The sequence below is a fragment of the Gasterosteus aculeatus genome, chromosome 16, assembly GCF_964276395.1.
Source record: "Gasterosteus aculeatus chromosome 16, fGasAcu3.hap1.1, whole genome shotgun sequence".
Lineage (NCBI taxonomy): Eukaryota > Metazoa > Chordata > Actinopteri > Perciformes > Gasterosteidae > Gasterosteus > Gasterosteus aculeatus.
Genome location: NC_135704.1, coordinates 14,492,650 through 14,507,804, shown reverse-complemented (window position 1 = coordinate 14,507,804; position 15,155 = coordinate 14,492,650). Strand labels below are relative to the sequence as shown.

Below are 15,155 nucleotides of genomic sequence, written 5' to 3'. Positions count from 1 at the left end.
TCCATCAACAGAACCGTTGTCACAGCCACATTTACATGCATCCTGTCATTTATAATAACACATCTGCATTTTTTCACTCCGATGACGTGACTGCATAAACTAGACGTACGAAAGGCTGACGTCAAATTCACTTTCAGAAGTTGTAGAGATTTAAGTAGTGGTTATTTAGCAGTCAACCTTTTGACTGACACAATGGCCAACTGTTTTAATATATAGTCACAGGAATCAGGAAACATTTATTAGCCAAAATATGTCAAGGGTGTGAGCGGATGTTAAGAGATTGTATAATTGTGTACATAATGTAAATGATTATGATCACTTTTAGAAATTGCAACAATGCTCTTGTTTTTTTTTTTTTTTTTTGGCAGTAGTTCTTTTGAAAGACTAGCCTCGAGTTCCATCGAATACCAAGTGTTCCCCTGGTGGAAAAAGCTACAGCAAGATTTGTTAAACGTGTCTTTAGGGTCGGAGCTGTAATTCCCTTCAGTGATGCTTCTCTTTGGGAGGAAAGCCACAGGCAGAACGCTGTAGTCTCGCACAGCATATTTCCAACTATGTAATTAGCCGTGGTTTGTTTGTTTTTGCATGATGTGCACTATTGCACGGTCACTGAATTGAGTTAATTCTAACTCGGGGACACTTTTTTTTTTTTTTTTTTTTTTTTTTTTTGGGGGGGGGGGAAGACTGACAATGCAACGGCTGTGGCATCAACTCTGAATTTGAACCTGAATAAAGAGGCTTTCTGAGGAAACTGCATGTGTGATTCTTGCTTATCTGAATGCTACTTGCTCTGCAAACATCTTGATTTGTCTTCTTAAAAGACCCAGAGACACTCTATGGTTTTCTGATTAAAAATGAAACACTCCGGAGTAAATAAGCAACACGTGTCTGATCAGCTCATCAGGACTGTGGCTTCTCTTTGAACAGATCAGACTGAAACCTTTCAACTGGTCAAATGATATTCAGCCCTGATTGATGCAGGTATAACTCACTGAACTGTGGATTACATCGGCGATCTGTACTTAGATCATAATAGAGTTCACATTACTGGCAGGACTTTGACCACTTACACTTAGTGTAAGTTAAACATGAACGCGCAGCTCTACATGTAGGACCGACATTGACTATTTTCCAGAATAAGAGATCGAAGGAATGGTTTCAACGGGCTGCGGAGAGAAAGGTATGCTGTCAATTTGTTTTAATTTGAGTATTAATTGAATTAGAATAAAGGTCTGTGTATTCATCCTTCCATTGCATCGAAGGGTCCTCACCATTTAGGGTGCCCAGCTTTATCTCTATATATAGATATATACGCGCACAAGTGTGTCATGTTTATTCAGATTCTGATGTTTTTAGGATGTAGTTACCATTTATGATATTTGCATATGGCACTGCTGAAATGTCTCGTCCTCTTCTAGGGAACAAACCCCGTCTTCAGGAGCGGGGGATCGTCCTCCTGGGGAACGACTGCAGGAAAAGAGTCTGACAGGAAACATCCTCCTCGGCCGACGGATGTTCGACACCAGCAGAGACGTGAAGATGTGCGTTAGGAGACAGTGTCTTCTCGGCAATGACCGGCCAGTTGTTATCAACAGACTTTGAGGCATGTTCCCACGACTGTCGCGCTGTCTAATTGAGAAGTGCTTCGGAGGTGTCTTGCATACATTTTGAGCTCTTTTATGTGCACTTTCCAGCAGCTGTTTTGCCGTGTTTTCAACAAAGAAAGTTATGCAAAAATAAAGTTACAGGTTTAGCGCTCCATATTGCCATCAGTAGTGTGTGGAGGCTGAAAACCTTGCAAAAAAAAAAAGACTCATGGATCAAACGTTTTAATAACTCACAAGTTCAATAAATGTATGCTTCTTCCAAGTTGTATCCAATGAGGTTTTCTTAAGTGAAAGACTTTGCGTACGCTACACCTTTCACCACCCTGTTTTTATGGTCTGTTGTGTTCAAAAATGAAGAAACGCCGGACGGACAGAGGTCATCGCTGATCAAAAGGTTAAAATCAAATGTATTTAATAAAAGAGATGGTGTTGCGGTAAAAGGAACATCTCCGCTGAGGAGCCGCTGGTCTCAGCGACCAACAGGCCCCAGGTCAGTCCTTTGACCATCCCTAGTGCCCGTCTGCTGCCTCCGCCAGCGAACTCGAGAACAATGGTTCCTACAGGTATTTATAACAATGCTTAAAGGTGTGAAAGTTAGTGTCTACACCTCTGGGAGTGGTCTTCTGGTGAGTTCAATGTAACTCGGATTTCGAATGATCCATAGTCAATATCAGTTGTGGTGCAAGTATTACATGCATGCATTCCAGTTGATTACATTACATCAAATACAATCATAACTGCATTGGTATTATTCTAGTACAGTTGCAGATTTACAGTAGTTTTACAATATTGTCATTACTTTATTGATTACAGTTTCAGAATCATGGCTGTATTCTGGTGTACACTATATGCATTTTTATTATTTATTAAAATTTATTAAACCGGGTCGTATATTTGTTTCTAATATCCTACAGGTCCCTTTTCAAAGTGCATTCAAACATGAGATAGTTTCATGACGGTTATCCTGCATTATTTATTTGTTTCCATCCAGGCGAGTCTCCTCCGATCTCACTGCTTCGGCTTCTCATCGTGGGGCCAAAGCACGTTGGGAAGCGCTCAGCTTCATGGAGCGGCGGGTTTTCCCCGCTGGGCCTCCGACAGCCGGCTGCACCGGGGGGCGGGGACGCGTCCGCGCTAAGCCGGCGGCCGTGGTCGTAACTCCCGGCTGGCACGGGAGATACTGTTCGGAGGACTCGCCGCGGGAGGTCCGCCAGCAGATCAACTGGGGGTCGCTCCCGTAGAGGAGCTCACCGGGAGTTGGCCTGCCCATAAGTGGCTGGTGGACAAATGTGGGAATAGACATCATGTTTTTGATCATTTAAACAAGGCGGGAGATAATCAGGTTAAAGAATTGCTGGCAAAGATCGAGGAGACGGAGGTGGAGAACGATCCTGGACTTCTATTGTGCCGTTTTATGGGAGTCAAAGAGATCAACAGAAAGCTGGAGCAAAGCTGCAAAAAGAAGGCGAGACCGCTGAGGAAGGCAAGGAGGGACATTGGTCTGCGTACACAAGCAGCTGAAGAGAGGACGCCATTAAAACAGCCAAAGAGAAGGATGAGCAGATTGAAGGCCTGAAAGCAGAGAGGGAGTCTGAAGAGAGGAAGAATAAAGAAATTGGCCGAGGACTAGCAGAGGCGAAGAGGGAGAACAAACGGCTCAAACATGTCCTCATGGGGAAAGAAAGAGTGATAAGCAGCCTGCGTGAGAAACATGAAACAAGATGATGTCCTTGAAGCTGCAAAGCAAAGCAGCAAGGAGGAAAAGGAAGCGCGGGAGGAGAGAGTGCAGGAACAAGAGCATGAGACAGCAGCCTTTAAGGGAAAGTGTGCAAAGAAAGAAACTGTCTCCTGATCAAATGATAATGAAACATAAAAGGGAAGCGAAGGAGCTCAAAGAGGCAATTAAACGGCTGAGGAGGGAAAAGGAAGACACCGAGAAAATTTTGAAGGCAATAATCGTAGAGATGCACCGGCACTATCAGAAGAAAAAAAAAACGATACGACACATGCGACGAAAACTGTGGTCGTCAGCGAAAGGCCCCGAGGCTGCGAAACCACGACGGACCTCAAGTTAGAGGAGCTGGCCCGACGACAGAGATGGGCCTTCGCAGTGCGACTGAGCCGCCATGAAGAAGAAGCAGCAAAACGCAGTGAGTACAGAGTCATCAACAACACAGGCCCTGTGTGCAATCACCCTGCTGTGTCCCCAGAAGTAAATGTGACTTCTTTCATTTACAGAGGCGGAAAAGGAAAAAGCGATCGTGTCAGACGAGGACGTGGAGCTACATGAGAAGGTGAGTAAAAGTGATGCAAGTGGTGAATGATCTCGGCTTGACTGTCGACTCGGGGAGAATCTTTTTGCCCATAAAACAAATGGTGATCGTGGCGGCTTTTGCCAAAGTGTTTCAGTCGTGCTTAAACTTCGTCGGGCTTAATGAAAGACTGAGACCGTAATCTTTGCCCTTTAGCTTCCAACAATTTACCTTTTCGTTCAAAGTCTTTTTTTTTTAGGTGCTCCTTCAATTTGATTCAGTTGTCACAAGAAGCTTCGTGCAATTTCGACCTTAAGCTGTACATCCAGCCCGAGCTCTCCAGAGAGTAATTAATGCTTCTATTCCCTCACGGTCTTCCTGTGTACGTGGGTTGAAGCGGTCGTCTCTTTATTGTCTACAGTTTGCACAACATGTGCTTTCAGGATGGATTTCCAAATTGTATTTAGCTTCTTTCTAAGGCTTTTAATGTTGTTTTTTAACCAAACTCAAAGCATTGCATAGACACAAAAACATATTCTGAACAGCGCACCTTTTCTTATTAAAAGTAGTCTGACTACAAAAACTTTAAAGTTGCGATTACCAACCTATTCTCATCAATTATCTAATTTCAGAAATTTGGTTAGTGGTTGATGGTTTATTTCGACGAATTACCCTTATTTACATTAGGATCCTCTTGCACTAAAAAATGGAGGAGGATCACCGTCCTCTGCTTCTACTGGGCGGCTTCCTCTGGGACACACACGCACACACCAGAGAACATGTATTTTATCTGGTGTAACACACATGGTGCCTTTAACATATACTAATGCAACAAATCTTAATGGATCCATAGAAAGCGACTGCGAACAAGGCGCGTCCACTTGAGGCAGAGCCGGCTCCTTGGTGCCTGAGGGCCGGAGGTGCTGCGCTCGGAGCTGCCTTTGGGGCTCTCTGCAGCTCCTCCAGGCAGACTTCGGGGATGTGCGGCAGGTCAGCTGCTGGGGCTGCAGCTGGGTCCCTGCTGGGCAGCTTACTGGTCCAAAGACCCAGGCTCAGGCACGGGGGAGTCAAGTCAGACACTCCAACATGACTTGAGTCGTGTATTACCATTGAGCGAGGTTTGTCTGATCAGATACAATCATTTAAAACGTCTCTGTGGATGTTTGTTCTTTAAACGTTGTCATGTTGAAAGGGTTCTGAACATTTAAGGTGTGGCTTTACTGGGAATATTTTTTTTTAACCTTTTCAGCATTTTGTAACATTTACAATGAGGCCAAAACACAACAAGTCGTGTGTTTAAGACAACTGTTTATTTTTCTAATATTCTACTTTGTCTCATATGTGCAGTGTATCTGAATGTAGAATTTTATATGATGATTTACAAGTTTGCATTAAGCGGAATTTGCATCACATACAATTTTGGAGACGAATACATATTTGCAAAAGTTAAATGCTTTGTTAGTGAGTCCGGCATTCCATACACACAAAAATAAAAATGGGACATTTAAGAAAAACTAACATGCCGTACTAATATATTGAATTTTCTATATTTAAACGTCTGAACTAGATGTAGATACATTACAACTCTCCATTACTTTTTCCGATCAAACAAAAAATTATTATAGTATATCATTTTTTAAATTAGAAAATAACACACATTCAAGTTGAAATTGAAAAGGAAGCATTCATTTTCTTTCAACATTCACTAAACCTAAAATTCTGTTTCTTATCTTTGTCAGTTTGAATCCATAAACTAGAGGATTAATCACAGGAGGAATGAGGAGGAATTCTATAGCGATGAAGTTCTGAAGGCTCTGAGGTAAATCTGTTGAGCCAAATCGCATATGCATTAATTCAAAAAGACCTACAACAAGGAACGTGACTAAAGAGATTAAATGAGGCACACACGTCTGCATAAACTTCACCCTGTCATCTTTGGACTTCACACATGTTCTAATCATATGCATATAAGACCAAATTGTGAATAACCCATGACACACGTAAATGATAATGGTTGCATATGACAGAATATTGCTTGAAAGGGTATTGTTGTCAGGGCAAGAGAGTTTAACAATTATCCAGTTCACACAAAAGATTTTTGGAATTATTGAACCACATAACTTCAGTGTAGATGTTAGAACAATACTGATGGAAAAGATGCAGAAAGGTGTGAGCCAGGAGAAACATATCAGCTGACAGACCTTCCTCTTTGTCATGACAGACTGGTAGTGAAGAGGTTGACATATAGCCAGATATCTGTCATAGGCCATAACTGCTAGGATGGATAATTCACAGCAAGCAAATGAATACATCACAAAAGCCTGTAAAAGGCACCATTCATAGGAAATCTGATGAGAGGAAGAAAACAGATCTAAGAGGAACTTGGGGTAGAAACCTGTGGTTCCATAGAGACTATTCATGCAAAAACTACACAATAAAATGTACATGGGTTCATGTAAGTTTTGATCCACAATAATAATCATGATGATAGAGCTATTGAAAAACAAAATCATACAGTAATACAGTAAAGTAAGTGAAAAGATAGCAATTCTGTAATTCATTGTCTCATTCAACCCTGAGAGAAGGAACATTCTTACAACAGAAACATTTGCCATGATTTGCAGAGCAGATTATCACAGTTTTTAAATATTTGATTAATACCTGTCTGGTGTCACAACATGCATCAAGTGGTTACAGAGCACAGCGTTATGCAGTGAGCTGGTGTTTTTCGTCCACACCGCCTATTAGTAACAGCTTCGACTATGACATCAGCGCATTTGGGAATTCAGACTTGTTTACGGGTCCAGGATCACTTAACGATGAGGGAGTAAAACTGGTGGACTAATTTCTCCAGCAAAAATATAGAATGTTTTCATTGGGTCTTACGTCAAAACATCTGCAGATACATTATAGTTGCGAAATATGTATCCCATGAAATCTGGCTTTTGCAGAGGCACATTTACATTTAGTTACATTTTGGACATGTGGGTTTAGCTTCAGCCATTCATTATTATTTTCTTATAATTAACGTGTATTTCATGAATTACTTATAATCAATGTGTCACATGGGCATAGCTGCTGGTGAAGTGATAGAGGGCAGAGGTATTCAGTATCTCATTTTGCTACTTGAGGATTATTTCTAAAAGGGATCTAAAATTCCCCAAATACCGCATTAAGACACCAATATTCAAGGAGCCCTGTAAAAAAAGTTTTCCCACATTAACTCTGTGGTCAACTTAGTCACCACCGCCTCCATGCAGGAACCACCAAAGACCTCAGCACCCATCAGGGAAGCCAAGGTGTCTAATGAACTCACACACAATACTCAGAGGGGGGACAGAGGGGAGCTGTCACGGGGGGGGGGGGGGGGGGGGGGGGGGGGGCGACACTTGCGTGCCCCATGGGCCTTTGCGCGTTGATTCTTAACCTCCCGCCGTGGATTAGTGCTCTTTATTGTGCACAAATCCCACCTGAGCATCATGTCTGTTCAACGGAGGTGCTGTGTGTTGTGGACGGAGCCCCTTTCAGGGACTGCAGGGTTCATGCACCATTTCAAAAGTAAAATGTAATGCTTTTTAAGACCTCAGCAAATATAATTTAAGACCCAAAAATGTCACAATTTCTTTGGAATACGCAATTTATTGCCTCCTACAATGGAAATCAAAACTTTTTTTCAAATTAGGAGACAGTATAATAACTGACAATAACCCTTCCAACACTGTTTGGCCAATATAGATCAATCAAAGTGATTCCTTTGTGATGTAGAACAGAGCCAACATAACATACATAAGTTTGGATTACACTAAACAACACAATGCATTGCAAATCGGGGAACATGGCAGCAAAGACGCCACGTATGCATCATTAGATTTAAATGAATTGTGCCTCGTCACAGTATGGAGAACCCACAGTACCTCTGCCTTTTGGGTGTCTGGTGTTGAAATGAAACTTGTTACAGCGACTGAGAGGTGGCGTCTGAACTTGTAACGTTGTTAGGTCGTGCTGCAAACAATGCAGGGATTAACCTGGCCCCGCTATGGCTAGCTGCTGCAACGTATCGCTGGTGCTTTCCTCCTTTCATGTGCGACTCGACGGCTTTGAGCCCCATGGTCCCTAATGAAAAGGTCTTTTTGCATAGTTTACACATTGACTCATTGTTGTTTTCAACTGGCGCCAACCACCTGCTAAATGCATCCTCTTCCATCCACTTGTCGTTAAATTTGCACTTCCCCATCTTCTTTGCATTTTCGACCGCACATCGACAACTGCGTAATGGCGACACGCAGCCTGTCGTCAGCGTCTGTAGCCGACATACCGTAAACAGCTATTAAATTGCGGAGACTCATTTCGCACAATACTAAATTAATCAACTGTTAGATGTTTTACGATGCGTCACTGTGCTTTCTCGTCGTCATAAAGCGCACCGGCAAAAAAATTAATACCTACAGCAACTTTAGGTGAAATTTAAGACAATTTAAGACCTTAATTACCCGAATTTTAATTAAAGACATTAAAACTTTTTAAGGACCCGCGGGAATCCTGGACTGTCAAGTTGAAAGACCGGTGTAATGTTACTGACTTAAGCCACAACTGAAGTGTTGCACAAGTACTTTTATTTTGATAACTTAACAACGCTAGACATGGATCCGAATGACTGTCTTTAGCTTTCTTGAGCAACTGTTTGACTATTTACACTCCATTTACCGTTTGACTGTGCATACAGAGGGCATGAAGTCACATGTCTAAAGCCATATTGTTCTGCAAAACAAGTCTGTTGCAAAAATTGTTCATCCGGTAGGTGTGTGGTTCTCATGGGCCCTTGGCCGTTTTGCCTGATGTTTTAGACAGGATGGTCTCAAGTTGTGACAGCTATCTAAATCTGCACTGATTCCTGGCCAGTAGATGGCTGTGCGGACTCTTCTCTTGCATTTTTCCATACCTAGGTTTCCCTCAAGCAATCTTTTCAGCATTTCTGGTCTCAATGCATGAGGATTGATGATTCTGTTATTCCTCAAAAGCAGTCCTTTGATAACACCCAGGTCACCTCTTGGCCACTCTTCTTTCAGAAGCTTGATTACTCCTTGTAAACTTGGATCTTTCTGTGTTTCTTCAGCAATCTGCTTTGATTTCCTGCCAGACCCCGGTAGTGACTCGTTGATCAAGTTCACGTGGAGAGTGACGTCAGCGGTTGTCGTGCACTCACCCTGTTTCTTCGCTGTGTGTGGTTGCTCTGGACAGAGAATCAGCTAACACTATGTGCTTCCCTGGTGTGTAGATGAAGTCGAAATCATAGCTCTGTAGCTTCATCATTAAACTTTGGATGCGTGGTGACATCTCACTGAGGTTTTCTTTACAATGGATATAAGCGGCTTGTGGTCGGTTTTAGCCACAAACTTGGGTAGGCCGTAAACATATCCATGGTAATTTTGAAATCCATACACCAGTCCTAAGCACTCTTTTTCAATCTGTGCGTAGCGGCATTCCGTGCTGGTCATGGTTCTTGACGCATAGACAACTGGTTTCCAGTCTTTTCCATCAGCTTGTTTTAACACCGCTCCTATGCCATCTGTAGATGAATCAGTGGATACTTTGATTTGTTTGGAGGGATCAAAGAACGTCAAAACCGGCCATGTAGTGAGCGTGATTTTCAGACTTGCCCACTCCTGTTCGTGAGAAGCAGTCCACTTAAATTCACACAGTTCCTTTTAACAGTTCTCGAAGATTGGTTGGGAATGAATTTTCCAATGAAATTGATCATCCCCAATGCTCTTAATATGCCCTTCTTATCTACAGGCTTGGGCATTTCCAGTATTGCTTTCACCTTGCTTCTATCTGGTTCAACACCTGCTTCGGACATCTTGTCTCCAAGAAAGGTGAACTCCTTCACGCCAAACTGACACTTTGCTCTGTTCAGCTTCAATCCATACTGCTGGATCCTCTGAAGCCCTTTGATGAGCCTTCCGTTGTGTTGTTCCAGTGAGGAACACCACAAAATTACATCATCCACATATACAGGAATGCCTTCAATTATGTGCTCCATGGCCCGGTTGTACACTTCGGGGGCGGAGCATATTCCAAAAGACAACCTTTGAAAGCTGTAATGTCCCTGTGGTGTGTTGAACGTGCAATACTTTGTGCTTTCTTTATGCAGTTTCAACTGCCAAAAGCCTTGAGAGGCGTCCAATTTGCTGAAGTATTTTGCACCAACCATCTCGCATGTGATCTCATCTCTCGTTGGGATTTGATAGTGTTCTCTTTATGTTGTCATTCAGATCTTTAGGATCCATGCACACGGGCAAGTCTCCATTCGGCTTTCTTCTCCTCAACCATGCCAACAAAGAATGCATCTTCCAGAGCGGTTTCTTCCACTGCATGCACTCCTCTCTCTTTCACTCTTGGACAGGCATTGCTTTGCATAGTGATTTTTTTCCTTTACATCTGTTTACAGACTTTTCCAAATGCTGGGCATTGCCTTGGTCCGTGCTGGGAGCCACACCGTTGGCACAGAAACTTTTCCATGTCTTTTTGTTGTGTATGATTCAACGTCCTCTGCTTTGGTGTTCGTTCTGAAACTGTATCCACTTGAGCGTCTTCCATCGTGCGCTCACAGAGCGTCTTTGCATGTTTCTGGGATAATTCACTTGCTTGGCAAATCTTCATAGCTCCAGCTAAAGTAAGATCAGTTTCCCGTAGCAATCTCTCACTTTTTGGTCATTACTCCCAAAAACAATTTGATCATGTAATTTTTGAATCTCTAAGTTCTCCAAAGTTACACGTTCTAGCTTTTAGTTTCAAGTCTGTTACAAAGGCCTCAACACTCTGCTTGCACTTGCATGCATGAGCAAAACACATACCGTTCAAACGTCTTGTTCTTCTTTGGCAAACAGTGTTCATCAAACGACTTTGTTAAACTGTTCACTTTCATCCTCGTTAGCAAACACAAATGTGTTGAATACTTCCACAGCTTGAGGTCCAGCGACAGTAAGAATCATTCTGAACTTTGCGCCTCTGGCTTGGTATCCCATCTGAGGGCCTGCAGGTAAAGCTTAAATCGTTGTTTAAACGTACTCCATTCACAATCAACATTTCCAGTCCATTTCAGAGGTTCAGGCGGCTTCAAATTTTCCATAACTTCTGGTGGACCCCACTCCTGGTACCATGTAATATTACTGACTCAAGCCACAACTGAACTGTTGTACAAGTACTTTTATTTCCCTTTCACCGTGCTCTCACTTCACACATGTAGTACTTATGTCTTCCTGTCACCTGATCCCAGATGCTCTATTTATGCACCAACCACAGGTGCCGCCACCTAGTGGTTGGGAGTTAGATTTTACATATCATTACAACCGGGGCCCCCAAAAAACCCTCACTCCAAACACTAGCTTGCCCATGAAACCGCCGGCATCCCCTGCGGTTAGACATTCGTGGGGAGCTCCACTGGGTGCCCTGTCGTCAGAGGTTCCCTGTTGGTGACATAAAACCTTCACAGTAAAGGGGCGTGAAGTTACACCAGTGTGTTCAGTCATGACCAAGGTGGTTCTAAATACTTTTTCCTCCTACATTAGCTGGCGAAGGACTGTAGCATATTAAAAATCATGCTCAAAAGATGGAAGGTGTCCACACATTAGATATATGGCTCTCAAAACATTTTTGATGAAACACTATTCCATGTGTTCTGCATCTTGCTCCATCGGAATGATTGATATTTACTGCGACTAAGTGCCTTCTTTTTTAACGGTAGCCTCTTCAAAAAGGTTAAAACTTAATTGTAATTAGAACTCACGTTCTAATAAAATGCATTTAAATCCAGATTATGAATAATCCATGAGAAAATAAATGATATTTCTAAAACATGCAGTTACTGCAGGGGATGCCGGGGGTTTCATGGGCAAAAAGTTGCACAGTTCAGTCATATCAGATATTAACAAGAGTTTACATGTAATAGTTACAATAATAATACAATGTGTATATATATCCTCATTTTATCTAGAAAAAACATGATTTTTAATTTTTTTTTAGAAAAATACATTTGAAAAGAGTTGTTACAATTCAGTTCAATTAATTTTATTTTGTTTAGCCCAAAATTGCTAATTACAAATTAGCCTCAGGGCTTCAGTCAACATCCTCTGTCCCAAAACCTTCACATCTGCACAGGACAAATTCTCCTCAAGGTCTTCAGGAAAGAAGCAAAGCAGGTAATGTGGTTTATGATGACAGTAACAGTAATGTGATTAACGTTTAAAATAATAATAATTATGACAGCAGCGGTCAGCAGGGCCAGGCAGGAGGCAGGAACAGAGTCCAGATAGAAGATAGATCCATGGAAACCTGTGAGGCAAGAAAGCACAAATACTCCGTGGAAGAAACAATGTTAGTGATGTGGATCGATATTGACAGTAATAATAATGGGAATGAAGTTACAAGGCTCATGCTAACTTGAGCCACCACTTGGAGCGTTATCAAAGAGGAAAGTTTTAAGCTTTATCTTAAATGAACTGACCGTGTCTGCCAACCAGACTGAAAGTGGAAGCTGGTTTCACAAAAGAGGAGCTTGATAACTGAAGGCTCTGGCTCCCATCCTACTTTCTTGGACTCTAAGAACAACTAGTAACAAAGCATTTATGGAGCGCAGCTCTCTAGGAGGCGTTGATGTGTCGAGAGGAGGAGCTCTCCCCTAGATTACATCGGCTACTGGGAAAACACGCATACAATAAAACCAAAAATTCTAGATCTAAAAGCACAGTGAAGACCAAATTGAATAAAGAAATAAAACGTGGCAAACGGGTTTGCATTTGAAAATAAGGGACTGGAAACAACAAAGAGTCAAGGAAACTTGAAGAGAGAGGATTTATTGAATAGATGAACATATTTATTCTATGCCTTTTTAGTGAGCATAAGCTTTTGTGTAAAGGTAGACTTGAAGAGTAAAGCACTTAAGGCCTCAGCTGACACACCTGAGACTCAAGCCTGCGGGGACCTGGTGCAGAAAGCTGAATGGATAGAAAAAAGAGAGTTGAGTGAAATGGTTCAGTGAGAATCATGCGACCGGCTGCTGCCTAGGACAGGAAGTTATACAAGTGATCTGACTCAGATCTACTGAGAGAACTTAGTTGTATGTGTGTCAACAGGTTAAGCAATTGGTTGAATATGTTACAAAGTGCCAAGGTCTCATTTTATATTTAGTGAAAAGTAGAAACTTGATTGAGGGCTGTGCGTCTATGAAACTCCTCTGCTTTTTATAAATTAGCTTTTTTCACTTAAATACACACATTTGTAGTTTACAATAATTGCATTTTGTGCATTGAATATAACATTAAAATGTCCATTTGGTCATACATGTTACATGATTCATACACATAACAATTAAAAATATATCCTCAAACAAAAACATAAGATATACAGTAATTCGTTCTCCAATTAGATTTATTTGAAATTGAAAATGGCGGAAATTTATTTAAAAAATATATATATAAACCTGAAATTCTGTATATCCTTGTCAAAAAAAGTCAGAGTGGAGGTGACACACCTGAGACTCAAGCCTGCAGTGCAAATAGCTTCATTGATAAAAAAGAGAAACCGTGTGTGTTTAATTCTCTATTCAATTTGATGTGGAAACATGATTGTGGGGTATAGGTCCATGACACTTGTGCACTTTATATTTAACATTTTTTTACCGTTGAAATGTCTGGATACATGTCTAGTTTACAATAATGGAACATAACATTAAAATTTCCATTTGGTCATACATGTTACATGTACCATATGATTCATACACATAAAAGATAAAGATGGATCATATACAAACACTGAATTTTGAAACGCTTTGTTGTATTCGTCAGTCGTGGAGAGCAAATAGGGATATATCTTCATATGACACTCTTGTGCACTTCATATTTAACTTTTTTTTTTGATGGTGACCCTTGAAATGTCTGCTTAAATTTCTGGTTTACATTAATTGCATTACGTGTAAGGAACATAACATTAAAATGTCCATTTGTTCATACATGTTACATGTAACATATGAATAATACAGATAAAAGTTAAAGATGGATCTTCATCAAACACTGTATTTTGAAACGCTTTATTAATCAACATACATTGAGGGTTGTATTCGTCAGTCGTGGAGAGCAGATTGGGATATTCTGCAGACATCGTCATATATCCTCAAACAAAAACATTGATTCATTTCTTTCTCCCAACAGATCTATTTGAGATTGAACTCCATGACAGTACGTTTCTTCCAAAAAAAACCCTACCAAGAATTCTGTTTCGTATCTTTGTCAATTTAAATCCATAAACTAGAGGATTCATCACAGGAGTAATGAGGAACGATTCTATAGCAATGAAGTTCTGAAGGCTCTGAAGTAAATCTTTGGAGCCAAATCGCGCATCTTTGGACTTTGCACAAGTTCTTATAAGATGCATATAAATCCAAATTATGAATAATCCATGAGAAAAATAAATGGTCATTGTAAAATGTGCAGTTACATTAATTGAAAAGGTGTCAGATTGATAACAAGCAAGTTGAACAATTACCCAGTTTACACAATATAGTCTGTCAATGTTTACACCACATAACCTCAGTCTTGACGTCAGCAGAATATTGATGGAAAAGATGCAGAAAGGTGTGAACCAGGAGAAACATATCATCTGAGAGACCTTCCTCTTTGTCATGACAGACTGGTAGTGAAGAGGTCGACATATAGCCAGATATCTGTCATAGGCCATGACTGCTAGGATGGATACTTCACAACAAACAAATGAATTCATGACAAAAGCCTGCAAAAGGCACCATTCATAGGAAATCTGTTGAGAGGAAGAAAACAGGTCTAAGAGGAATTTTGGGTAGAAACCTGTGGACCCATAAAGACCATTTATGCAAAAACTACACAATAAAATGTACATGGGTTCATGTAAGTTTTGATCCAAGATAATAATTATGATGATAGAGATATTGAGAAACAAAATCATACAGTAATACAGTAAAGTGAATGTAAAGAGTGTTACTTTGTAATCATTTGTCTCGTTTAGCCCTGATAGAATGAAAAATCTTAGCAAAGAAACATTATCCATAATAAGATAAGTACTTGTCATACCTCTCTTCTCAAATTCTACCTTCTCAATATCACTGCATGAATGACCACAGAAAGACGTGCTGAAGCTCCCATTTAAAGCCTGTTGTCCCTCTACACTTTCTTTTATAACGCCTTTGGCAACAACAAATCCAACTGGGAAATTAGACTCTAACCTAGAAAGTTAAAGTTGACGTAATCAAAACAAGCACCCTTTGTCT

General features: G+C 41.0%; 2 protein-coding genes across 2 annotated transcripts; both read right to left on the bottom strand.

The window, feature by feature from the left end:
• Positions 1-5,372: 5,372 nt before the first annotated feature.
• On the bottom strand, positions 5,373-6,474 carry LOC144388829 (olfactory receptor 4B13-like). The gene has a single exon (XM_078091220.1). It carries the CDS (start codon positions 6,472-6,474, stop codon positions 5,545-5,547), a length of 930 nt encoding a protein of 309 aa, XP_077947346.1. The 3' UTR covers positions 5,373-5,544.
• A 7,570-nt stretch (positions 6,475-14,044) lies between these two features.
• LOC120834335 (olfactory receptor 4S2-like) lies at positions 14,045-14,935 on the bottom strand. Its single transcript, XM_040202277.2, has one exon. The coding sequence runs from the start codon at positions 14,933-14,935 to the stop codon at positions 14,045-14,047; it is 891 nt and encodes a 296-aa protein (XP_040058211.2).
• Between the last annotated feature and the right edge of the window lie 220 nt (positions 14,936-15,155).